The sequence below is a fragment of the Protobothrops mucrosquamatus genome, unplaced genomic scaffold (assembly GCF_001527695.2).
Source record: "Protobothrops mucrosquamatus isolate PMUCROS unplaced genomic scaffold, P.Mucros_1.0 scaffold1498, whole genome shotgun sequence".
NCBI lineage: Eukaryota > Metazoa > Chordata > Lepidosauria > Squamata > Viperidae > Protobothrops > Protobothrops mucrosquamatus.
Genome location: NW_015387672.1, coordinates 381,406 through 408,077, shown reverse-complemented (window position 1 = coordinate 408,077; position 26,672 = coordinate 381,406). Strand labels below are relative to the sequence as shown.

The 26,672-nt window shown below is 39.2% G+C and overlaps 1 protein-coding gene across 1 annotated transcript in view; it reads right to left on the bottom strand.

Moving 5' to 3' along the window:
* The window catches only part of DLST (dihydrolipoamide S-succinyltransferase), a 28,075-nt gene extending 3,987 nt beyond the window's left edge, over nt 1-24,088 (bottom strand). The window contains exons 1-12 of the mRNA XM_015822214.2: nt 23,948-24,088; nt 18,922-18,955; nt 17,407-17,455; nt 16,087-16,142; nt 15,317-15,391; nt 14,955-15,010; nt 13,000-13,111; nt 11,369-11,533; nt 10,928-11,013; nt 9,853-9,950; nt 4,483-4,613; nt 2,448-2,521 (exon numbers count right to left, since the gene is read on the bottom strand). Coding sequence (XP_015677700.1) covers nt 2,448-2,521; nt 4,483-4,613; nt 9,853-9,950; nt 10,928-11,013; nt 11,369-11,533; nt 13,000-13,111; nt 14,955-15,010; nt 15,317-15,391; nt 16,087-16,142; nt 17,407-17,455; nt 18,922-18,955; nt 23,948-24,022 — 1,011 coding nt within the window. The 5' untranslated portion in view covers nt 24,023-24,088. The remainder of the gene's footprint in view (nt 1-2,447; nt 2,522-4,482; nt 4,614-9,852; nt 9,951-10,927; nt 11,014-11,368; nt 11,534-12,999; nt 13,112-14,954; nt 15,011-15,316; nt 15,392-16,086; nt 16,143-17,406; nt 17,456-18,921; nt 18,956-23,947) is intronic.
* Between the last annotated feature and the right edge of the window lie 2,584 nt (nt 24,089-26,672).

Here is a 26,672-nt window from a genome sequence, read left to right as displayed (position 1 = left end):
AAAAACACTGAATAACCAATATTAATAACATTTCAAAAAATATAGACAAAGCTAATTAAGGAGCTTTTTGATTCATTGAGTCAAATAGCTTTTCTAAAATGATCTCAAACTATAATAGTTCATTCGTTTTGCTAATAGGATATGTTTAATATTTTGAATTTAACATTGAATATTTGTCATGTTAGACCATGGTTACATTTATGTGTAAAAGGAAGGCAGAACTGTAGCTTATAAGTGAGGGAGAAAATTATTTGATCCCCTGCTGATTTTGTACATTTGCCCACTGATCAGTCTATAATTTTAATGGTAGGTTTATTGTAACAGTGAGAGACAGAATAACAACAAAAAAATCCAGAAAAGCGCATTTCAAAAAAGTTTTAAATTGATTTGTATTTTAATAAGTGAAATAAGTATTTAACCCCTTCGCAAAACATGACTTAGTACTTGGTGGCAAAATCCTTGTTGGCAATCACAGAGGTCAGACGTTTCTTGTAGTTGGCCACTAGGTTTGCACACATCTCAGGAGGGATTTTGTCCCACTCCTCTTTGCAGATCCTCTCCAAGTCATTAAGGTTTCGAGGCTGACATTTGGCAGCTCAAACCTTCAGCTCCCTCTACAGATTTTTTATGGAATTAAGATCTGGAGACTGGCTAGGCCACTCCAGGAACTTAATGTGCTTCTTGAGCCATCCTTTGTTGCCTTGGCCATGTGTTTTGGGTCATTATGATGCTGGAATACGCATCCATGATCCTTTTTCAATGCCCTGGCTGAGGGAAGGAGGTTCTCACCCAAGATTTGATGTTACATGGCCCCGCTCATCGTCCCTTTGATGCGGTGAAGTTGTCCCCTTAGCAGAAAAACACCCCCAAAGCATAATGTTTCCATCTCCATGTTTGACGGTGGGGATGGTGTTCTTGGGGTCATAGGCAGCATTCCTCCTCCTCCAAACACGGTGAGTTGAGTTGATGCCAAAGAGCTCTCATTTTGATTTCATCTGATCACAACACTTTCACCCAGTTCTCCTCTGAATCATTCAGATGTTCATGGCAAACTTCACATGGGCCTGTACACGTGCTTTCTTGAGCAGGGGGACCTTGCAGGTGCTGCAGGATTTCAGTCCTTCACGGCATAGTGTGTTACCAATTGTTTTCTTGGTGACTATGGTCCCACCTGCCTTGAGATCATTGACAAGATCCTCCCGTGTAGTTCTGGGCTGATTCCTCACCATTCTCATGATCACTGAAACTCCACGGGGTGAGATCTTGCATGGAGCCCCAGACGGAGGGAGATTGACAGTTATTTTGTGTTTCTTCCATTTGTGAATAATCACACTGTTGTCACCTTGTAACCCATTCCAACCTTGTGTAGGTCTACAATCTTGTCCCCGACATCCTTGGACAGCTCTTTGGTCTTGGCCATGGTAGAAAGTTTGGAATCTGATTGATTGCTTCTGTGGACAGGTGTCTTTTATACTGGTAACATGCTGAGATTAGGAGCACTCCCTTTAAGAAAGTGCTCTTAATCACTGATGGTTACCTATATAAAAGACACCTGGGAGCCAGAAATCTTGCTGATTGATAGAGGATCAAATACTTATTTCACACATTCAAATGCAAATCAATTTATAACTTTTTTGAAATGCATTTTTCTGGATTTCTTTTGTTGTTATTCTGTTTCTCACTGTTAAAATAAACCTACCATTAAAATGATAGACTAATAATTTCTTGTCAGTGGGCAAATGTACAAACTCAGCAGGGGATCAAATAATTTTCCCCCTCACTGTACCATGAATGAGCAACATGCTGGCACATACTACTAGACTGCTCCCAACAACAATTGAGTCATGGACTTGAACAATTGTCCCGTGGATTGGATTTACTATGAAATGCACACTGGATATTGAGACTTGTTAAGCCAGAGAAAAGGAGCTAAGTGGAAAGTAATCAATCAGAGTGCCAAACTATAAGGAATTAGAATTCTGGCTAACTGTTGTACATACATACATATTGTATGAAACAGGTATTTAGATGCCCAGTGATCTAGTAGCACTAGGACTGTGGGACTTCAAAAAAAAAAACACCCCACAAGCCTTCAGAGCTCCTAGTTCATCTTTAGAAGCAGAAAAATGAAAGTGGACTCAACTTACTTGTCTCTGAAAGAAAAAAAGGAAACAAATGCAGGAGACAAGGACTGTTATTCTACCTAGGATTAAATTTAAGATTAAGTAGAAATAATTTCTACTACCATGGAGTTTTGTCCAAAAACTACTATGAAGGTTTTAGACAGAAGTAACCCTCCTCCGTCTATCACTGCAGAGTAAGACAACATCAATAGGCTCAGCTTCCATTTCATAAAACCAGTCTTGGCTTATTTCTAACCCCAGCAACCCCTTTTCATAAATTTGAGTAATCAACTGGCCAGGTGAAATTGTCTCCATAATACCTACCCTAGGAGTTGCCACTGCAACACTGATATCCACATATTCTCTGTATACCATTTCTTTGGTTGTATCATCAATCACTAAGTTGAAAAAGGAAAGTAGGTGTTACACAGAGCAACACCAACAATCAAGACTTGACTTAGAAGAACTACACATTAGTGAGTATCAAGGCCTTCCTAGTGCCTTCCTATTTGCTGCAAATTAGTTGCTTCATTTTACTTGAAATACTTGAAAGACATATCTGTGAATTTTAATTTTACTCATTCTAATTTTTTTCAGTTGAATTTTAGCTCATCCCATTTCTGCAGTGCTTATCGAAGACTGGGAAAAATGTATATATATATTCCTGCGTATATTTTTCTTAGCACACTGTACATACTTTCTGTAACATATTTTTGCAGTATTCCCTAATGCAAACTTGTCTGTGTATGCCAGATAATCTTTTGGGGCCAATGAATATAACTGAAATTTTGACAGTATGTTATAGTGCTCTTAAATATAGTTACTTTTGCTACACACCATCTTTCTGTGTTATTTTCAAAATATCTTTAAAAAAACAAGCAGCCAGATAGATAGCAAGGGATACAGTATGGACATACTACCAGTAGTATCCCTACTGTTGCAGATCCTCTCTGTGTGTGTGTGTGTGTATTACAAATATATCCTATTTTTAATGCACATTTCTAATTTGCATTACGAAATTCAGAAAATGGCAAAGATCAGAATAAAACTCTACCAAAAAATCCTAGGAGTGTAGATAAGTTGAAACTGGACTGGGAAGTTGAAAATGCATCCTGGAAAAAGGCAGATTAAACCATTCTGTGTTGTTACCAAAAACATCTACAAGGGTGAGCCCACGTAGTCACACAATGTGTTAAGCTTCTCTCAGTTAATTTTTTTAAAAAGTCTTATAAAATCTGAAAAAGTTTTATGATTTAAACAAATTTTCTTCCATCTTTCATACTATCCAAAGTCTCAAAACAGAGAACTCGAGGCAACACATAAAAGAATTTTATTCCAGTTTGGAAAATAAATTGTAGCTGAAAGGTATCCTGCTGCTTCTTCCTTCTTTCAAACTGCTTCACAATTTTTTCCAAGCCTTCTGATAAGATAGAGCAGGGGTAGTCATCCTTGGCTCTTTTATGACTCGTGGACTTCAACTCCCAGAATTCCTGGCTCAGGAATTTTGGGAATTGAAGTCCACAAGTCATAAAAGAGCCAAGGTTGACTATCCCTGAGATAGAGCATACATTTTTGTCTTATTTAAACAATGTTTGAATAAAGTAAGGAATAGCAGGGCGGAGCCTGTTGGCATCCATTATTTCTTACCTTATTCAAATCATCAGCCATATGAGAGAAACCTCTGTCCCTCTTCTAAGCCTTTGGTACTTGCTAGAGAGCTTAGAAGACAACTGTGCAGCAGTTTGGAGATTGGAAGAAAGAGCAGAAGAAATTTAAAAAATACATGCTTATTATCACACATCTTGCCCTTTTGTTGGGGCCCTCAGTAGTCTCCCATTCCAGTTATTGAAAAGGGGCTGCAAAAGAAAGTCTTATTGATTATTTCCCCATACTATAGTACTATAGTACAAGTGAGAGAAATTCCTGTCTCTTTTCCAAATTTGACTTTCAAACTAGAAGCCAAGCCTTACAGAAAAGACAAATAGAGGCAATGTAGGAAACCAAATCTGCAGATCATAGTGAAAAAATATGTTTCTGCAAATCATAGTGGAAAAGTAAGTTAGGATTTTCTCAGAGGATCCTCTCAGAGGATCGTTTCCTAATAAAACCATCATTATTACTGACGAAAGTCCCCAGATGCAAATCAGAAGGTCTTTTTTCATCCCCACTTTGATTATTCTTTTGCTGAGAAAGGGTTTGTTTCAGCACGGGGATTTTTACCTAACAAGTCCAGGTGACACAATCAGTAACACAGTAGACCTTCTTAGCAGCCAAAGATTTAATTATGAAGTGGGCTAATCCCAGCTCCATTTCTACTTGGTCTGTCTTCTACTCAGAAATATAAGCGCTGGCTTCTTACCTGCATTCACAACAGGCTGCTCTTGCAAAGCAAAGGCTGCAGCTTTCACAAAGGCAGACATAAAACCTAATTTCATATTGTGCTTCTTCAGGAAGCTGTCCCTGTGCCGGGCTCTCATTTCCTGGATGTTACTGCAAATACCATAAGAATATTTACCACAAATTTTTACAAAAGATTTTCAAATCTGCAGTACATTTTACCGGATGTCTAGTTATTTACTGAATTGCATCTCAAACATGCCATGTATGTTTTTTTTAATGCAAATACAAAAGCCTCACACAAGAAGTGACACTATTATCAACAATGCTTATCCAAAGCTCAGATTGAATGGCGTATTTTCCAAATTTTTAAAAAAATGCTTTAATGGATATCAAGATTTTCAATAGCTTCTGGATTCTTAAAACTACTACCAATATATCAAGACTAATGTTAATGTTCAAGGACACAATAATTCAGCTTTCTTTTCAAGAATGAACTATCATAATTAATGAACTTTTTAAATATAATAAACAACAAATCAATGCAATCTGCTTTCATAAATAAATCACTGTTCAGAAAGTAATAGGTAAAATTTTGTTACAAAACTTCGGTATCAGTAATAACTATGCCTTCCAAATGGGTTTTTATTTAATAACATTAACCACAGTAAATACGGGATTGTTTTACTAAGGCTTGATTAAATGTCTTGGAATCATAGGTGTCAAACTCGCTGCGTCATGTGATGTGTTGCGACATATCACAACTTTTTTTGCATTGCCGGAACTGGGGTGGGTGCGGCCTCCGCATGATACAAGCAGCCCGCAGACCGGCAGTTTGACACCCCTGAGGTAGTCATACTGTATAAAGCAGTGGTGGCGAACCTATAGCATGCGTGCCATAGGTGGCACTCGGAGCCCTCTCTGTGGGCATGCGTGCCATTGCCCCAGCCCCACCTCCCCCCGCAACCCCCTCCTCACCAGCAGCCTGCCTGGAGGAGAGGCTCCCCCAGGCACGGCCCACACAGAGCACCGCAGCCAAGCACATGGCAGCTGGGCAGCAGGGGCAAGACTCTGCCCTTGCGCACCATCACGTGCAGATGCTGCTGCAGGGTGGGGGCGGAGGGCATGGCCACCATGGCGCTGCAAGGCTGCCTGGGCGATCTGTGGTGAGTGGCCCTGCGGGCGGGTGGAGTGGAGGGTGGAGCGGTGGGCAGAGCGGGGATGGGGCACTCGGTCTCTAAAAGATTCGCCATCTATGGTATAAAAACTTAATTCTTGCAATAACGTAGTAGATTCAATCAATCAGAATAAAGCTGGAAGGGACGTTGGATATATTCTAGTCCAGCCCCTGCTCAAGCAGGAGTCCCTATATCATTTCAGACAAGTAGTTGTCCAGTCTCTTCTTAAAAATCTCGAGTGATAAAGCACCCACAACATCTGAAGGCAAGCTGTTCCACTGGATAATTGTCTTCACTGTTAGGAAGTTTCTCCTTAATTCCAGGTTGCTTCTCCCCTTCATTAGTTTCCATCAGTTGTTTCTTGTCTTGCCTTCTGGAGCTTTGGAAAATAAATTGACCCCCTCCTCCTTGTGGCAGCCCCTCAAATACTGGAATACTGCTATCATATCCCCTAGTCTTTATTTTCTCTAGACTGGCCATTCCCAAATCCTGCAACCGTTCTTCATATGTTTCAGTCTCCAGGCCTTTAATCATCTTAATTGCTCTTCTTTGCATTTTTTCCAAAGTCTCAACATCTTTTTTGTAATGTGGTGATCAAAACTGGATGCAGTATTCCAGATGTGGCCTAAAGCTTTATAAAGTGCTCCTAATACTTCATGTGATTTTGATTCTATGCCTCTGTTTATACAACCAAGGATTATATTAACTTTTTTGGCTTCTGCCGCACACTGCTGACTCATGTTTAAGTGATTGACCACTAGGACTCCAAGGGCTCTCTCATAGTTACTGTTTTTGAGCCAGGTTTCGCCTAATCTGTACTTGTACCTTTGGTTTTTCCTGCCCAGGTGTAAAACCTTGCTTTTCTCAACATTAAATATAACTTTGTTAGATAGGCCCCATTGTTCAAGTCTGTCAAGATCTTTTTGGATTCTGAGCTTGCCTTCTGGGGTGTTGGCTATTCCTGCCAGTTTGATGTCATCTGCAAATTTGATGAGATCTTCTATTCCCCCCATCTAAGTCATTTATGAAGATATTACTGGGCCTAAGACAGAACCTTGTGATACCCCACTAATTACTTCCCTCCATGTAGATGTAGTACCATTAAGGACTATTCATTGAATACGGTTTGTCAGCCAGTTACACATCCATTTGGTGGCAATGCTGTCAATCCCACATTTTTCTAGCTTACCAAGAAGTAGGTTGTGGACTACTTTGTCAAATGCCTTGCTGAAGTCTAAACATATTATATCCACAACATTTCGCTGGTCTACTAATTTAGTCACTTTGTCAAAGAATGAAATAAGATTGGTTATTAACAAACCCGTGCTGGCTACTAGTTATAACTTTATTTGTTTCTAGATGTTCACAGATCTGTTTTTGATTATTTTTTCCAATATCTTCCCAGGTATTGATGTCAGGCTGATTGGTCTGTAGTTTCCTGGGTCTGTTTTTTTCCCCTTTTTTGAAGATGGGAAACCACATCAGCTCTTTTCCAATCCTCAGGTAGTTCCCCAGTGCTCCAAGATTTTTTAAAGATATGATACAATGGTTCTGAGATAATATCTGCCAGCTCTTTCAGAACTCTGGGATGTAATGGATGTAAAGTTCATTGAAACATGTTCTCCTGGTTTTTAAATTTAATATGGAGGCTTCCCAAGAACTCCTAATGCCTTTATTAAAAAAACAATACCAATCATGCTAAGCTTTTGCTGTCTTGCAATAGCCAAATATCTAATGTTGGTTACCAAAATAAGGATGCAGCTAATAAGTTACTTAGAAAAGATTGAAAAGTATTAATAATGTTAAATATTTACAGTTTAATTTTTTCTATTCCTTAATATAATACATTCAGTAATGTTTACACTTCATCCTATTTCCCATTGAGTCTTTCAACCATAATAGCTTACTACAATCCATACATAAACTTCAGTCAGAATCTGCTCCCACACAAGGAAAGTGCACTCTAATTTCTCATGGTTATTCAGTTTAGGATCATAAATCACAAAATAAATATACAAAAAAGTGAATGGGTCTCGAGGAAAGGGAAGATTGAAAAAGTTGTGACTGATGAGATCCTCAAAAAGAGAGAAGTTTTAAAAACAAAAGGTAGCACAGGAAATGCTTTTGGGTCATGGTGGTAAAAAGGCGAGTTTGCAAGGATATAAAGGGGATGATGAGATAAAGTGAATTATGTTCATATAAACAAGATTTGACTATCTTTTTTCCTTTGTGCCTTTAATTTTTTTGGCTTGCTCTTTCTTACTCCCTTTATGCATCTTGCATAATGCTGCTTTCCACAGAAAAGAATAGCATGACAGGCACAAATGTATGCATGCTATGAATAAACATCTGAATCAATCGTGGAACAAAAATGAGGAAGCAACAGCTTATTGATACAGTATGTTTATCATGAAGTACAGCATGAAGGTAATCCTATGTTCAATCCCTGAAACTTTCAGCAGAGTTTCTTTGATAGCAAAGAAGATAAGAGAATGTCCAAGACTGAAGATACAATACCAAGTCAAGCACTCTCCTGGAAAGATTGATTCCAGCTGTGTACAAAGAAACTTCAGTATAAGATATATTAGAATAAGATAAATAATTTTGTATTTTTATGTAGACTTGGTCTATCTACTATATACAAACTCATATTTTTATTTTTTAAAAAGAGGATCTAAAAAAAGAAATAGCATATTCACATTTATTTGGCCAGACTTAAAGCAAACTACCCGAGTATGGGAGTAGGGCCTTTCAAAGTCTCCAATATAATGGCACTTTGAAAGCATCTTTAATCAGAACAGAAAACCGTAATTTCCCTTGTTCACTTACTGGAAGAGAAGCCAGCCACACAAATTAAACTGAATAATTGTGTCCTATAATTCTAGATAGATATTGAAGTTTCAATCTTCATCATCAATCTCCTAGACAATATGGCTTCAGAGAGGCAGTTTTTAGCCAACAGAAATGTCCCTCTGGGTTTCGTCTGTTTATTTTTTTCTTTGCCAAATCTCATTTAGAGCTAGGGTTACTGTCCAAAGACATTACTGCCTCCCAAGATACAAGATCTGCAGGTATGAAGTGGTGGCTGAAAAGAGGAAGCCATCAAGAGCAGGTCTCACGGCCGACACTGACCTCGAGTGGGGAAGCAAAAGGCCTCAGTCTCAACCCTTGCAAGCCAGCTCTGTGGCATACCGCCAGTCGGCAATCAATGCAAAACATATTACTGATTGCAACAAGAGCACAAGGCCAGAGTAAAGTGACACTTCCATTAGTCTCTAATAGGAGATAAGCTGCATCACTTCCTTTCCAATCAGGACTATTTTGCCAACCTTAACATTCTAAGCACAAAATATTTACATGTTTTGCTTTAAAAAGGAGGATAAGATTTCATGGGGCAATTTGATTTGGGCATCATTTCCCTAATGCACTGAAACATAAGCTTCCCCCTCCTCAAATCCATTAGAGCTCGGGCCACCCAAGCACTTGGCTTGAACACTGTTGGCTCCCCCACCTCAAATACCAACGTTAAACTTCAACGAGCGCTCCCCAACTGCTAAACGAATTGAATTCTTCCTGTAAGCATCTCAACTCAACAACAGTTAACTAACCAGAGATAAGCAGACAATATTTAAAAATGGTAAGAACTCAAGCAAAGATTATGTAAATTATTCACAGCCGCAGACCCATACCAAGAGAAGAAATCTCTCTCCTCTCCTGCTCTACCACAAGGTTGTCAGTGAAAAACTCAGAATATCTCCATCCTAATGTACAAATAGATATTCTGGTTCTAAATAGAAAATAATTCTTTTACTGGAATTTTTGTATTATTCCATCTTAATAAAGCCTGCAAAAAAAGAACTTTGTTTTGCTTGGGATTCCTGCTTGGAAGAGAAACATTCTCAAATGAGACAGCTACCAAAAATCTGGTATAATGTTATTATCAATGCAGGATTTCTGAATTTTTAATTGAGGATAATAACAAGATCAGATATTTTTGTCAGCAAGAGATGCGTATTTAACAACATGTTCCGTGTAGTTTCTATCAATATCATGTGGTATCATTTTCCCCTAAAAGCTAACCAAAATAATCGGCTTTAACATTAATACAGCTTTAAAAACGAAGCGCCCAAATACAGGGAGAATCAGATTGAAGACTCTCAAACACTGAAGTCAAAATTCAGGCATTCTTATGCTGAATGAGAGCAAAGCCCTACCTCATGTCAATTTCATTGAAAGTGGTCAGCATGGCACATGTATTCTGAGCCTCTTTCAGCCGCTGAGCAATGCGTTGACGCATTCTGTTCATCTTTACCTGAAGACAGAAATAAATCATAGAAAAATAGTGAAGACCCTGAACAAATTAAAAGCATACCCTTTCTCTCTCTCTTCCTGATGAACACCTCAGAATAATTTATCTACACACAATGGGTTATCTTGAGCAGGGAATCCAAAACTTAATCAAAAGTCATTTTTAGCCTGAAATAATTGCCCAGCTGAGACACAATAAAAACAAATGATATCACAAGGTATCGGAAGTCAAACTGCTATGAAAAGAAGTTGTACGACATAGGAGTTTATCTCTGGAATCTCAAGAAAGCTAGCAGGATAGATTTTAAGAAGGTAAATTTCAAACATTCACACTTGCTAAAGCGGTTTGCAATTTCCACTACAGATAATTGCGACTTATGATCGTAATTGAGCCTGGCAGTTACGGTCGTAAGTCATGATGAAGCAGGTCATCACATGTCCTTTTTTGAGGTAGTCATTAAGTGAACATGGTTGTAAAGCATGTGCCAAGATCATTAAGCAAACCCATTGCTTCTTATTGGATGTTATTTTCCAAAAACTGGAAGTAAACACCAATTTCCAGAAAAAAACTTAATAAATTGCATTCACATGATGGGGAGGGAGGAGGAGTTGCAAACAACTGTACATGTGGGCTGGTTGCCAAGCATCCAAAATGTGGTCACACAACTGCCCTTCCCAGACATAACATTCGAATCTGGGTCATGAGTAGTTTTGGGGAGTTCAGTCATAAGTGGCCTGTGGTAAATCGACAACTACCTGTATTGACCACCTGTTCTAGAGACCACTGAGTAAGAACATTCATGAATGAAGAACTTTCTTGGGTTCAGCCATTGCCCTTAACTCTTTAGTGTTACTTTGTTACAGCCTTTTATGAGGCTATGAAAATATTTTTTGTTCTGCCTCAATGCTATCAATACTACAATTCCTTACAGAAATGAGTATTCACATCATATCCCACCAGACTGAGAAACCTCCAAGTACCCTTTGTTCCAATCTGGCACCTTTGCCAGTCCCAGGTTCCGCAGCAGGAGAAGCTGTTGGCACTGCAGTTGGCTTTATTGCAGACACTGAAAGTCAATGGAAAAGTAGAATGTCAGGGGATTAAGCAAGCAGGGATCATGTCGTTGAATAAAATGAGTTGACACCAATGCTCTGAATGTAAGTGAAAGCCTCAGTTTGGAGATAAAGCCTCTAACTATGTATCATTTCACAATCTTAAGTTCTGAGGTCCCTCTATTACAGTGTTTCTCAACCTTGACAATTTTAAGGCATGTGGACTTCAACTTCCAGAATTCCACAGCCAGCATTGCTGGCTGTGGAATTCTGGGAGTTGAAGTCCACATGCCTTAAAATTGTCAAGGTTGAGAAACACTGCTCTATTACATAGATGGGAAAGCAACAAGAAGAATGTTGTAATCTCACCTGGTTTAGCATCAACAGGGAGTGCTGACACTGGGGGCACTGGAGGCATTGTAGTGGGAATTGGTGCTTCAGAGGGGGTTGCTACAGGAGCTGGAGATGGTGGTGCTGCAGGAGCCACAGGCTCTGCTGCGGGGGCTGTTGCTGGCTTGGCTTTGGCAGGTGCAGCTTAGTTAAAAAAAATATGAAAAAGTATTACATATATGGATAATAAGAAGCATATTTTTCCCAACCAAACAGTTCTAGCAAAAATGTTTTTGGGCCAGAGTCCACATAAATACACTCTGAAGGTTCTCTGTGGCACTCATAAACTATTGATACGGCACGGCGGTGTGGAAGGTACAGTATATGCTTAAGCAGCAAAAATCTGTGACAGAACTACAGTATTTCTATTAAATAGTTTTCAGGACTCTAAAGCCCTAAAATCATCTATTCCTAATGATGCAAATCTTGATCCATGAAATTACCTTCTGAAGCCATGTCCCTAGCATTAGCTATCTGGCGGAATCAAGAAAGAGATCCTATTTTGAATAGCTATTTTATTACATTGCTTACTCTATCAGAATATATAAGCTAGATATAACAAAGCCCATAACCCCCAACATATGGGCTATACAGGATCAGATCTAATTATGGGCTTTGTTATATCTAGCTTATATACTCAGTAGAGTAAGCAATGTAACAAAATAGCTATTCAAAATAGGATCTCTTTCTTGATTCCGCCAGAATCTGCTGTGGCCCACTACCAGGCCATGACCTCTTGGCCATTGGGCCGTGTGGGTGGCCGGCCAGTGCACACGCTGGCGCTCGCTGAGCTACGAGCCTGCCAGCGCTAGCAGCCCCATTTGCAGAGTGTGCATGCTCATGGCCCCGTTCGCGTGCATGTGCCTGCAGCCACATTTGCGTGTGTGCGCATGCGCACATAAAGATGCCTGCCCCCTTCTTTCCCACCGGGCCGCCAACCCAGAAAGGTTGGGGAACCCTGCTATAGAGCACATTCCAAATTGTTCATCAATGCAAGTAGATAGTCATAATTTCACATCTATTTCTTTGCTTTATTTATGACAGAGAACATACAACCTTCATTTTTGGTCATTTCAGAAAATAGTTATGATCAGATTCACCAATGTAAGTCCTTCACCTGAAATTCAGACTTCTCATCTATGGCAGTTTTTATTAGGGGAAAAAAGCTGCCCTTTCCTTGCTGGTGAGTTCAGCATTCCACATTTTACCCAATGAAAAAAGTGCACATTTTTTTGTCCTTTGAACAAACTTTACAATCAATTCCCTCTACTTGCCATAAAAGTTTACAATGCACTAATATGAAAAACTGACACCATAAGGATAAAAAACAATCTAATTTATGTGATTTGATCCAATTTGAACTTCATGTATATATGAATGAAGGCGAATATCCGTGTCCCAGGATAATGTTGCAGGATCCAATCTGAGTCGATCACTGAGACCAGAGTTTCTGTCTTCCGAGCTTTCAGACTCGTGCTGGAAGCTTCTCTCTAGCTAGATCCTTCATGTATATATTTTAATTTATATTGCAATTATATAATGATGTAAAATGAATAGTAACTAATAAGTCACCCATGTAAACAACTTTCAATCATATGATCCACATTTACCTCCAGTTTTCCTGAGTTTAAATAAAGGTGTCCCTCCTTCTACTTTCCCTCCATCAGGGACAAGTAGAACTTCAATTACACCAGCGGCTGGAGCCGGAACCTGCACAGATGTCTATATAGAAAAAATAAATAGCCACTGAATGTAAGAGGGAGATAAACAAACAAAAGGTCTGGTCTTGAAGAGAGACTAATGCTACATTCATAGAATACCTCAACAAAAATAATGAAAACAAACTCAGTTCCATGCAAATATCACCTGATCAACATTCTAGAAATCAACTTGCTGAATTTAAGTCTCATTTAAAATATTTCTTTGCATATTCATTAAATTCCTGAAAGAAATCAGTAATTTAATGTTTAAGAATCAACTTTCATTCTGGTGCAGAAAATCCAAGAAAAGTAAAGGACATAACATTCCTAACTGAAAGCTAAAGTGCTTTTTATATTCAAAAGTTACATTATTAAATTTAGTTTACCTCCTTCTACTCGGAATATTATAATATAGGGGGTTAGCAGAAAGTAGTTCATGATGTACTGATATAACTTTGCAATTTATCAGGAAAAAGGTTTAAATTCTAGTTGTTTAGAACAGGGGTCCCCAACCTTTTCTGGGTGGGCAGCCCGGTGGGAAAGGGAGGGGCAGGCACCTTTATGCATGAATATGCACACACACAAATGTGACTATGTGAGTGTGCGCCAAAGGGGGCTGTGAGCATGTGCGCTCCGCAAATGGGGCTGCTAGCACCGGCGCGCAGCTCGGCCCTGCGGCAAGAGGCTCAGGGCTCAGCTAGCAGCAGTGAGAGGCTCGTGGCTTGGCTAGTGCCGGCAAGAGGCTCGCAGCTTATGGCTCAGCTAGCGCTGGCGAGAGACTTGCAGCTCGGCTAGCACCGGTGCAAGGGGCAGTGAGTATGTGCAGATGTGTGCGTGCACTGGCCAGCCCCTCACACAGCCTGATGGCCAAGAGGCCAGGGCCCGGTAATGGGCTACAGCCCATAAGTTGGGGACCTCTGGTTTAGAAATAGCAGCACCAATATAGCTTCCAGACACTAAAAAAAGTTAATTGTTGAAATAAAGAAAGCTTGACAAATAAAATTGTGTGGAAGGACTATTTTGCAAGATTGGAATGCTCCAATGGATAAAGCACCAAACTAGAACAGCAGAGGCCATTAAACAAATCTTGATTCAACTCTAGCTTTTAAAAATGGGGGAAGAACTATATATACTGTTTTTAATTCTCTGATCGGAAGGAGAGTATTAAATGTGATTAACACAAGAAGCATGATGCAACTGATGCTGTTTTCTATGCACAAAGCCTGTTAACTGAAGAAGCACGTGTGATTTCTGCTTGTCTGGTATGTCTGACAGAGTGGGTACACCCTCGGGTTCCTGAATTAAACAATGTCATATTTTGGGACTCAGAAAACATGATTTCTCTGTAGCAATGCCTGCTATCTGGAATGAGGTTCCTCCCTTGACATCCATATGGCTCCCATCTTGATAATGTTCTGGAAGACTTGAAAAATTGGCTATTTACTCAAGCCTTGGGGTAAGGTGGATGAGATTCTTCTGTACATAATATTCTTTGTTTTGCTTTATTAACTGGTTTGCCATCTTGTAATTATTTTGTAGCTATATTTGTACTTATTTCTGTTAATTCTTTGCATTCTGTTATTTTTATGTTATTCTCATTGTTGTAAGCTGTCTAGAATCAGCTGGAGTCATCTGGCATCAAAATTTAATCATCTGAGTAGATAGTACAGATCTGCAGCTAGAGGTTCTTACAACCCTGATAAGGCCAATAGATTTCATAAATTCAAAACATTTCTTCCCTGGGCTCAAATGTTCACTTTGTCTCTGGTGATAATCATTATCATGAATAAGATGACAAAACATTTAGAGTTGCTTTTAGTGAGATGGTGGCTATATAAATTTGATTACTAAAATTAAAAAATTACCTTGTCGGTTTCAATCTCACATACCACTTCATCTTCTACTACAGTATCCCCAACAGCTAAAAAATGAAAAGAACAGCACATAAACAAGGAGTTGTGTTGTGGCATTTCCTTCCCTAATTTTTGTACACTTCTCCTTAAGGTAGACTTAAAACATCAACACAGGTTAAAAAGGCATACTTCATTTTGTAAGCAACTGAACTAGTAACCAATAACAGGTCTGATCAATCTTCACCTACATAATAAAAGTATTCAGAACATTTTTAATTACATGAATGTTTAACATATTTTCCTAACAGGCTATGAAAAACGTATGATGGGATGGGGAGAAGATTAGAGCAACTAAAGAAAAAAAATCCTCTTACCTTTTTCCCACCTGACATCTCCCTCTGTGACAGATTCTGCAAATGCTGGCGTGTTCACTGTGACAACTTCCTCCCCTGTGAAAGATGCATGTAGTAAAATGCTTCACATTTTGGCATTTCAGTCCTCGGGAGCGATGGATAAATACAATTTAGAGAAAATGCTAATCATAAAGAAAAAGTGCCATAATTTAAATAATTCCATATTATCAGTTCTCATCAGATGTGTAGACCACCTTCTAGCATTCCACAACCAGCATGGCTATTAATAATTCTGGGAAATAAGTTTTTCATATATAGAGGGGGTCTAGGTTGGGGAAGGCTACCATATAACTTCTATTTGAGGCCACTTCTCTCTTGAATATCAATTCCACCCATTTGTTTTTGGATAATTATTTTTTCTCTCCCATAAAACTGCAATTGGTTGGCCATCCAATAAAATTAGTCAGCATTTATTCAGACTGATCAAAATAAAATACTAAAGAGGACAAACCATACATTTCTCAAGTCAGGTGTCTACTTAGTTTATATTGTTCTGGATAACAGTCATGCGTTGATGATTTTATTAAAAATACTGCTTGAACAAGAAAAATGCAGAAATGTTGCATTATGCCAGAGTCCAACGATCCGTGGCATAAAACATACATTAAGCCTTACTTAAATGTAGGAAAGATGTAAACTAAATTAGGGAACAAGGTTACATGATTTTAGTAGGAAGAAAACTGGCATGTAGATCAAATGTTCCGCTGCCTGAGGGCCTCTGGCTTACTTACTGCATACTTTTGAAGTTCTGAAATAACGGATAGTGAAGACACGAGAACCATTTAGCCTGCAGAGCAAGAAAAGCAATATCAGTGTACAAATAGTACATATTTGTATCTGCTGTCTTGATTGGCTTGACTGTCAATCAGTAGCCCCACCAATATTTTTAACTTGCTCACTGATTCATGTACCTGCAAGCATAGATCCTGAAGCATTTCAGGAAGGAATGGCCTGTGACTAAAATTCACCTCTGTGTCTATGTATACATGTGTGCACGTACACACACACACACACACACACACACACACACACACACACAAATTATTTAGCATAGGATCATAGAAAGCCTTAATCCCTATAGCTGAAACTGGGTACTATCAACATATTGATGACATCCAAATATTTTTCTCTACAACATCTTCCAATAATGATGTGGCTCCCTTGAATATCAGCTCACATTTGATAATTGGCTGGATGAGGGAAAATAGTATTAAATCGAATCCTGGCAAGATGGAGCTGCTCACTGCAACTCCAGAGATCCAGCCTTTTCCCAAAGGGGCAGATGAAATGCAGCTATGATTTAACCGATTGCACATTAGACCATAAATAATAGCATTTAGGGATTCTGTTTTTACACTGCAGACCAAGTGTAGAATTCCACATTCAGAAATCTCAAAAGTAATTTTTTTAAAAGTTTTGAAAACAGAAGGGTAGATAGGGCTCAATAGTCTAGCTATCATGTTATACTATGTGAACTACTCAAATAAATTGTATACATAGATAATAACCTGATTCAAATATGCAAATAGCTTAAAAATTCTGCTATTCTTGGTTCAACATCTGATTTGCTCTGGCATAAGGTATTTTCAACCAAAGTATACCAAAACCTCTCTGCAAGTATAATCTAATTAACAATTAGTTCAGTAGCAATTAGGTCAGTGATGGCGAACCTTTTAGAGACTGAGTGCCCAAACTGCAACCCAAAACCCACTTATGCATCGTGGCCCATTGGGTGGGCGTGGCTGCGGTGGTAACGGCAGACTGGGTGGGACTAAAAAGTTCAATCAATCAATTCCAACTTTGCAAGATCTTTTTTTTCCCCGCGAGAAGTTAAAATTGATTGAATCTTTTTTTTTTTTTTGCACACGGTGGCGGAGGCCTAAAGCGAAAAGATTTTATAAAACCCAGCTGAAGGCCTAGGACTGGGGTGACGGCACAAGTGCCCACAGAGAGGGCTCTGAGTGCCGCCTCTGGCACCCGTGTCATAGGTTCGCCACCACTGAATTAGGTTGTGCCAATTCATTTGCTGACTTCATAAGTTAGATACTTACAAATGCTTCCTGCTGTTAGCATACACCAGAGCCTGGCATCGAGAAATCCCTGTAAAGCAGAAAGCACTTTAACTAAGTATCAGGTTACCAAGTCACTTAGTACAGTCCTGTATAGCAAAGGCAAGGAGATTTAAATGACATAGAAGTCAGAAAGGACAACAGCTGATTGTCACTAGAAAAACACTATAGTTGTTCATACTCAACAATTAATGTATTTCTGTAAAGCCAGTCCGATATTAAAAGTTGACCAAAGAGATAAAGTTAATGTTTCTTAAGAAATAAAGAATATGCTGATGCTATCCAGACTTATGTAATGAAAATAATAAAATGCCACATCACTCTATTCAATTAATAGCCTTGACTATCTGGTAAACAGGTAGCTTTAAAAGCACAATGATGTTTCTAGGTTTCTATTTTTAACAATCACACTGCACAAGTCAGCTCATTAATGCAATAATTTGCTATTCAACAACTGGCTTGTAAATGACCACTGTTAGTATCATCAGTGTTTGTACTTCCCTACTAACCTACTGTATATAATCTCTCTACCAAACAATGACTCCATCCATCCATCCATCCCAGGATATCATCTCATGTCTCTGATAAAATGGACTCTTGTCCTTAGTAGTTTTTATCAAAGTAAATTCACTAAATTCTTAAGTGCCCACAAAACTTTGGTATTGCTGAAACAGACTATCATATGAGTCTTCAATAATAACCAGGTTTACAACAAAGTGGCCCAGAAATTTTTTTATTGGAAATGTTATTTGGAAGGTATTGGTTATGATTAATTTATTAAATTACCCAAAAAAATAACAGGAGGCTCCAAATACCTACAAACCAAGCACTGATTCAAAGTAATTTGTTGCTCAAGTAGTAGTGAACCTATGAATACTTACACTCAGCAAGTTATGCCAAAATTTATTAGCCCACATGTGCTTTTGCAGGACTTAGCAATGCTTTCCAAAAAATTGTGAACAGAACAAGGATAAACACTAAATTTGATTTGACTTAGTTAAAAATTAAATATAGTAAAAATGATTAATACATGATTGGAAAAGGTGCTTTTTAGATGAAGCATCTTGAACACAATCTCAAGCAAATGAGTCAGAAATACGTGACAGCTGTTTTCCTTTTCATATATATATATATATATATAAATTTACGATGAACAGAATTAATATTTGCCACCTGCCAATTCATAGATCTTAAGCAGAAACATCCTTTATTTCATACTGAAGTTATCAGGACTTGTAAAAAAAAAAAACCCAGCTACTTTTATGTTATTCCTTGTTTATATTACTCTAATTCTGTACAAGGATTTGCTCATTGATTGAACTAGCTATTTATTCTACATAACTGTTCTCTGGCTGCTCTACCAACACATGGAGAGGTTTTTTTCATATTGTTTTAATAGCCATCTTATTAAAACATATTTTATTGTAGTCTATAGCAAAGTTTTGATTAGATATTTTTTTTTACAGCATGATATGCCCAATCCTACATAAAACTCACCAGAGAGCCAACGCTTTGCCTGTGGACAGTTTCCCTGCCAAAGGAAAAAAATAATAGAAATCACCAATGCAAAGAGAAGTTAGGAATAATTTGACATGCCTAAAATCTCAGAATTCAGTAAGATTTATTCCATGCAACATAGAATGAATAACTGCAATACTGACCTAGTTCACACAACATGCAAAAGAAATGTTATCTTTTTATCTATAATTTAACAGAAATTGTATTTTGCAAACTACAGTTTATGACTTAGTGCTGTGTTACTCCTGTTGTTAGTCAATAAACCATGGTCAAAACAATTTATGGTTTAGAATGGGAAAGAAGATACTACACTGTCATATGACATGACTTTTAAGCTTCTATATAAGGCTGCTCTATATGGCAGAATTGAAATTCTTGGATTTAAACAATCATTGACACAAATTATTTTAAGATGTAAGATTATGATTCTTTGATTATGTTCACATTACTTGTTATACCATGTTTTACTCGGCCATAGGTTACTGAACAGATTTCAACCATCTGCGTTCCCATATGTTAAACCTGAATTGCCAGATACACAGCCAGGATACTGCTCCAGGCTCCAGTGTGCCCTCAAATATATTCTTCTTTATTTGAATATTTAAGTTTTTAAAAAGAAGTATAAGAAGTTTGATGCTAAAGTGAAAAGTCTCACCTGCCAACAATATCTTTCTCTCTAAAAAATGGTTCAGGACTCCATATGGGAATCACTAGCTTTCTTTGAAAATAAAAATGTACTTTGTTTGGAAATGTGTCCATCTGCCCTGCCCCAACCAACAAGTTGGGAAAATGGCATTCTAGTAACTCAGTTCTTAAATGGTTCAGCCAGCCAGCCACTCACTCACACGGTCCAATTCCAAATAGCCACAGCCCAGTATGGGCCATGGGCCAGGGGTTGGTGATTCCTGAGCTACTGTACATAAACTTACAAAGTTTATAAACATTTGTTTTCAACTAACAATTTTAGCATCCATTATTAACATACTCTCATCATTTTTTATTTCATGGCATAGATTTGCAGTTTAAAAATGGTCCATTCAAAACACTGTTAAAATGAAATGTGGAATAGTTAATACAAAAGCAGAATGAACTATAACTAAATTAATTAATTATAGGAGGAGCCATGGTGGCACAGTGGTCAGAGTGCAGTATTGCAGGCTAACTCTGCCCACAGCCTGGAGTTCAATTCTGACTGGCTCAAGGCTGACTCAGCCTTCTGAGGTCGGTAAAATGAGGACCCAGATTGTTGGGGGCAATAGGCTGACATTGTAAACTGCTCAGAGTGCTGTAAAGTGCTATGGAGTGGTATATAAGTCTAAGTGCTATTGCTAATTGGGTAAGAATATTATTCTTTCCTTCTCAATATGCCCACAAGAATTCCAGCCAAACTGATCATTTCTCATTAACTTTAAAACAAATAAATTTCTAACAAGTAACAATGGAATTTCCTCTGGAATGTCTTTCTGTGTGTAGAAAAACCAATTAAAGCACCCTCAAGTGGTGGCTATTAAACCTCTTTTTAAAACATGCTGAGATGGAGGACCCACAACTTCCAGAGACAGGCTATTCTACTGTAGTATAGATCTTATCATAAGGAAGATTTTCTTTGTATAAAAAAAATGAAAAAAGTCCCTAGGTTTCTTCCCTATGGCAACTTCTTTTATGTACAGGTATCCTCAATGTACAACCACAATTGAGCCCCAAAATTTCTGTTGTTAAGCAAACAGCTGTTAAGTGAGTTTTGCCCCATTTTTATGACCTTTCTTGTCATAGTTGTTCAGTGAATCTGGCTCCAATGACCTTTCTTGTCAGAGGGTCACAAAAGGGGATCACATGACCCTGAGACACTACAACCATCATAAATACATGCCAGTTGCCAAATGTCTGAATTTTGATCATGTGACCATAGGGGTGCTACAATGATCATAAGTGTGAAAAACAGTCATAACTCACTTTTTTCAATGCTTTAAACTTCGAATGATCACTAAATAAATGGTTGTAAGTTGAGGACTACCTGTACCTAAACACCAATGCCATCTCTCCTCGTAATCTCTTCTCCAGATTGAACATCCTGAGTTTCTTCAGCTTGTCCTCATATGACATGTCCTCAAGTCCCTTTATCATCTTTGTCCTGCTCTTTTAATTTATTCTAACCTGTCAATGTAGAATCATACATAGTACTCCGAGTAGGGTCTTACCAATGCAGAACAGAAGGAAATAAGAACTTTATATCTTTGATACAATGCTTTTTCTGATGCAGTCCAGAATTGCAAGTTCATGTTCATGTTCTTCTTATTGTTGATGATCACACTCAAGTCCTCTCTGATCTAATGCTCCCAAACAATAAATCCTTCATCTTGTACACTTGCTCTATATATTTTCTCTCTAAATATAATACCCTATATTTTTCCTACTAGGACGACATTGCTCCTTCTAACCCAACCAGATTAGTTTACAATTTTGTTCTAACTTCCTGAGTGTTGGACAGATTTTATTTTTTTTGTGTCAACTTATCAAAATTGTTATCCAGTTGATCCATTAAAAATGGAGTAATACTGCCCCTAGTAAAATTTCTACAGAACTCCACTAGTTTTTCAACTCGGCACAGAATCATTACTGTCGACTTTTATGAGTGGGGTCAGCCATTCACAACTATCTTTACTGTAGTGCTATGCAAACTACACCTTAAGAACTTGTTAATGAAAATGTCATATGAACATTGTCAAAAGCTTTGGTGAAATATATGATATCCACAACATTCCCATTTTCTGCTAAGCCGTTTTATCATACTATGTCTTCCTCACTTGCAGAAGATACTATCCACACATTCATGAAGTTTGAGAAAACAAATCCATGGATTATGTGCCATCAAGACATTGTCTATGCCTAGTGACTACACAGACTTTCTCTAAGATGATAGATCTATATAAACCTAAATGTAGAATGACAACTATATCCAAGCTCTCTATATATTATAGCCGCATTCTAGCATATTCTGTACTTTCCATTTTTTTCTTCTACTTGTAGAAAACTCAATGATCCTATAGCCAACTCACTACTCAAGTTTCAAAAGATAAATAATGCACAAAGCTGTTTCGGAGGAATTCTATATATTTAATTACTGCATCCTATATGCTTTCCATCCTTTATTGATGCCAAAATATTTGTTTCTCGTTTTACTTAATAATTCAAATCCACAATTTGAATGTGCTCCATTTTTCATTTTGTAATAATTCATAATTGTTCATATCTTAGTTTTCCCTCTAGAACAGGGGTGTCAAACTGCCGGCCCACGGGGTGGTTGCATCATGCAGAGGCCGCGCCCACCCCAGCTCCAGCAATGCAAAAAAGTTGCGATACGTCGTGACACGTCATGTGATGCGGCAAGTTTGACACCCGTGCTCTAGAACATTACATTTAGCCTTGCAGATGCCTTCTTTTTTAAATACGGTATATAGTACATGTAAAAATTATTGAATATATTTATACAATATATAGGCTGCCCAACTGCCAATGTCCCTGGGAAACTTACAATTAAGGAAAAAACTACAAAATGCAAAAAAGAAATCATATATGTCCCCCTAAACATATAATTAAAAAGTTTATCCAATAGGCTCCCTTTCATTCTGCCACAAAGCCCTAGGAGAACCTGACCAATTCTGACCAATCCTCACAAGTACTCCCATTTACTATTTAAAACAACTTTTTAGTTCTTTCTAGACACACAAATCATTCTTCATGTACAGCAGTGACTTAGAGGGTCTGTTATAAAATTTAATCATCATTGTTCTCACATACTGTAATGGTATTGAGAAAAGGCTTTATATTACCTCAATATGGGCTGTCTGAAAATATACTAAGTTTCTAGTGAAGAAATGGGCTACATCCCAATAAATATATTTATCACTGCTCAAAATACACTGTGCTATTGTAGAATAATGAAGAAAATATACTAGAGACTAGACAACAATTGTACTTTACGGGGTGGCTGCTAAAGAGCAGCGTGCTAGCCTTACAGAGCTTGGTGAATCCATTTGGAAATATATCTGGAAGGCATCTTTATTTATATTTCGTATTTCTAAACCTCCCATCTCCTTCAAAGAGTACAGAGCGTGTACACAGTACAGTCTTGGTGCGACAGAATCATCTGGAGGAGTGAAATATTGATAAGCCATCACTAAAGAGAACCTCGTTATGCATATTTGAAAATATTTAAATTTGCTTTATACAGGGAGATTAAAATAGAGATGAAAGACAGCTGGGTGACCCTGGGCCAGTCACACGCACTCTTTCAGCTCAACCCACCTCACAGAGTTGTTGTGGAGCAGGGGTAGTCAACCTTGGCTCTTTTATGACTCGTGGACTTCAACTCCCAGAATTCCTGAGCCAGCTAAGCTGGCTCAGGAATTCTGGGAATTGAAGTCCACGAGTCATAAAAGAGCCAAGGTTGACTATCCCTGTTGTGGAGGAACATAGGGCGTTTCGGATATGGATATGTTCGCCAACTAAAGCTGCAGAGATCCGTGCTATAAGGGCAACTGGGGGGGTCAAATGACTAGAATGCTTTATTAAAACCCCGTTTCTCTCGCACCATTCTGGGCCAAGAGGAATCTCGCCGTATCTCAACCTTCAGAGCCACCTTCGTGCCCGGCGAGTTTCCTTGCCAGTCTCGGCCTTGCGAAGTGCCAAGATTTCCAACCCCAGTTCGCCCCCTTTCAAACAGGACTTCGCCCGTTCAAAGGGGTTTGCCTCGAACTGGCAAGACGCCGTGTCCTTGCCCCAGCTGGGCGTGGATCTCCTGGGAGGCTCCTTAGGAAATAAGCCGCTGATCCTCGCACTTACAACCAAGCGCCGGCTAAAAAGGGAGCAATATAAAGACCTCTCCCTCCCCGCTGCCCCCCCCGCCCCTCCCCAGTGCCCTTGGGGCCGCTCCCCCATCTCAGCCCCTTGGCTCCCAAGCAGCGACCCCTCCTCTGCCAGCCTGCCATTCTTGCCCGCGAGCTACCTGCTGAACGGCGCAGAGCGAACGGCCGAACACCCGGGTGAAGCAACGAGCCCGGACCAGAGAAACTAACAACATCGCCGCGGCGGCAACAACGGCGAAAGGATGAATTCCAGGGCGCACGCCGGAACCAGGCCCGGCGGAGGCCGGATGCGAGTTGGGAGCGACCAACAGTGGCCGGCGGTAGGGGGGGGGGCGAATTAAGCGGGACGTACCAATTGAGGCAAAGCGAACCAGAGAGGGAGCGTGGATAGGCTGGATCGTCCTAGAACTAGCTGAGAGGAAGAGGCGTGGCTTTGGAGATAGGCGCCTTAAGTGTAGAGTTGGTCCTTAAGCGGTGTGTAACTAATCCAGGGGTAAGGCAACCTTGGCTCTTTTATGACTCGTGGACTTCAACTCCCAGAATTCCTGAGCCAGCACAGCTGGCTCAGGAATTCTGGGAATTGAAGTCCACGAGTCATAAAAGAGCCAAGGTTGCCTACCCCTGAACTAATCTATATGGAAAGTCATTTTTTCTCTGAAAGCGGAGGGGAAAGTCGCCTGCGAGAAACAACGAAGGAAGCCTCTGTTTTAAACCAGATGACATCGTGAAACAAGCCGCTTCTTGTACGGACCATAACCGAAAAGGAGCAACGCATTTCATCCAAACCTCAGATCTTATGGCGTGTGGGTCTACATAGGCGTCTATGGGGAGGAAATAGGACCGACGCCTCCAGCCCACCAGCCAGCAGCAAAGCGGATAGCATACACTGCGCTGCTCTCGGTACCGATCGCTGTTGTGCCCGAGGCAGGAGGCTGAGACGGGCGGTCATTAGCATTTTGATTACCATTTCCTTTCCTCTCCCACCGAGCATCACCAGCCAACGGAGGGAAAAGAGCCGACTGTTTTTAAAATGGGGTGGGAGGAGGATCGGTGTGCTTAGGTGGCTCTCCGAATAGGCTGTGTTGTGGCTTGTTTCGCCTGATTTCTGAAAGAGCACTATAGTGTGTCCAGAATTAGCCTGGCTGACACCTGCAGAGGAAAGTGCGTACAAGACAGTTAAAGGACACCCATGCAGTTGTAAACCCACTTCTTTTTAGCATGTGTTCCACCAAAATGGATTAGAGAGCATTGACTGCATGGTTGTGGCTGATATTTTGACTTTTTCAACACCCCCCCCCCCCCACGGATGCCTCTGATGGTGCTGGTAGCAAGTGACTATAGCTAGTGTTGGAAACAGCCCAAATGACATCCCACCACACCAAAGTCATGTAAACAGTATAAAACAGAGCCATGCAGAAGCAGGGGGAAATCTGCAATGCATTCATTGTTGACATAATCAGCAACAGAGAAGTAGTTGTGTGTTTTGAATAGCAGCCAAAGTCAGTGCAATTGTTTGTTATCAGTAACAGTACTGTCATTCAGAGTATAGTTTTATTATTAGGGCATGGGAAATAACACTTTCCCATAGAAACCTTCATTTTTCTATGTATCTGTTTGTCACAAAATATCCAAAAGCATCCTAGGAACAATGATTCTTAACCCATAATATTATTTATCCAGTGGCCCAACACTATGCTATGCTATGCTATCATTATTGTTTCCAGCACTCTCTTCAGAAGTATAGCATCTCAAGCCTTCCTGTGTACTGGGAAAATGCAATAGAAGACATGGATTTTGGTTCCTTTTGCATATTCATAGGCTCATCAAACTGGTTGGCTGTTCTTGATTTCCTTCACTCCCTATCTGTGACTCTGATACAGTGATAACGGGAGGTCTTTATTGACAGCTCTGCCCCTTTCTCATTTAACAGCAGGCTTCAGATGCTTTGAAAGGACAAGGCAGCCAAGGTGAGTGTTTTATGTCTGGGAACAGAAGAAAAGGCATCAATGTCAGGTAGTCTATTGGTGGAGGGATGCTGTAGTTTTTCCCCCCTTCTTAAAAGTTTGACTTTATATATTTGCAAATGCGCCTTTTTGTTGTTTTTTCTTGTAAATTTATTTTCTTTGTATTATTTTTATAACTGTAGTTCTGAGGTTAGCTTTGATCAAAGTTACCTTTGATCATTGGTAGCATCTTATTTGATGTGACTCAAAACCTTATCACCAGATATTTGGAGAGAATATTAAACTGGAAAAGGATTCACTGTTAGGTACCTACATATCTGTCTTCATTCAGAGGAGTAAAGCAAGGTATGAGAGTGCAAGTAATAATTCATAAAATTAATATAGCCAATGAGCACAAATTAAGAGACTGAATTAATGTATGTCATATTCCAAAGTAATCACATTCTTGGAATCCAATTCAGCAATGAGACTACAGTGTTTTACAGAAAAAGTACTTAAAGGGAGTAGCAGATACATACAGATTACAGGGGGGGAAAGTACTTTTTCATTTTAGAATACTTTCAAGTGTCACAAAATGTCATCATAATACTGATGGGAGCCGGTAATACTTTTTTGTGACTTTTGGAACAGAAAAGTTAATATACAACCTAGACGTGGATGAGGTCCAGTAAAATGAATTTTCAAACCTGATAAAATAGAGGCATTTGGGTCTAATATTCCTTGGACTTGAAATTAGAGAAATTATTTGATATGGATCCCCTGCAGGTTGGGGGTGTTCCCAAACTATCGTTGTTAGCTGGATAGCTTGCTGACCTTAGTATTAACCTATTGTTAATCTATGTTGGTATATAAGATCTGCCCATTTCTAGACACAGCACTGGGCTACAGTAATTCCTATGTT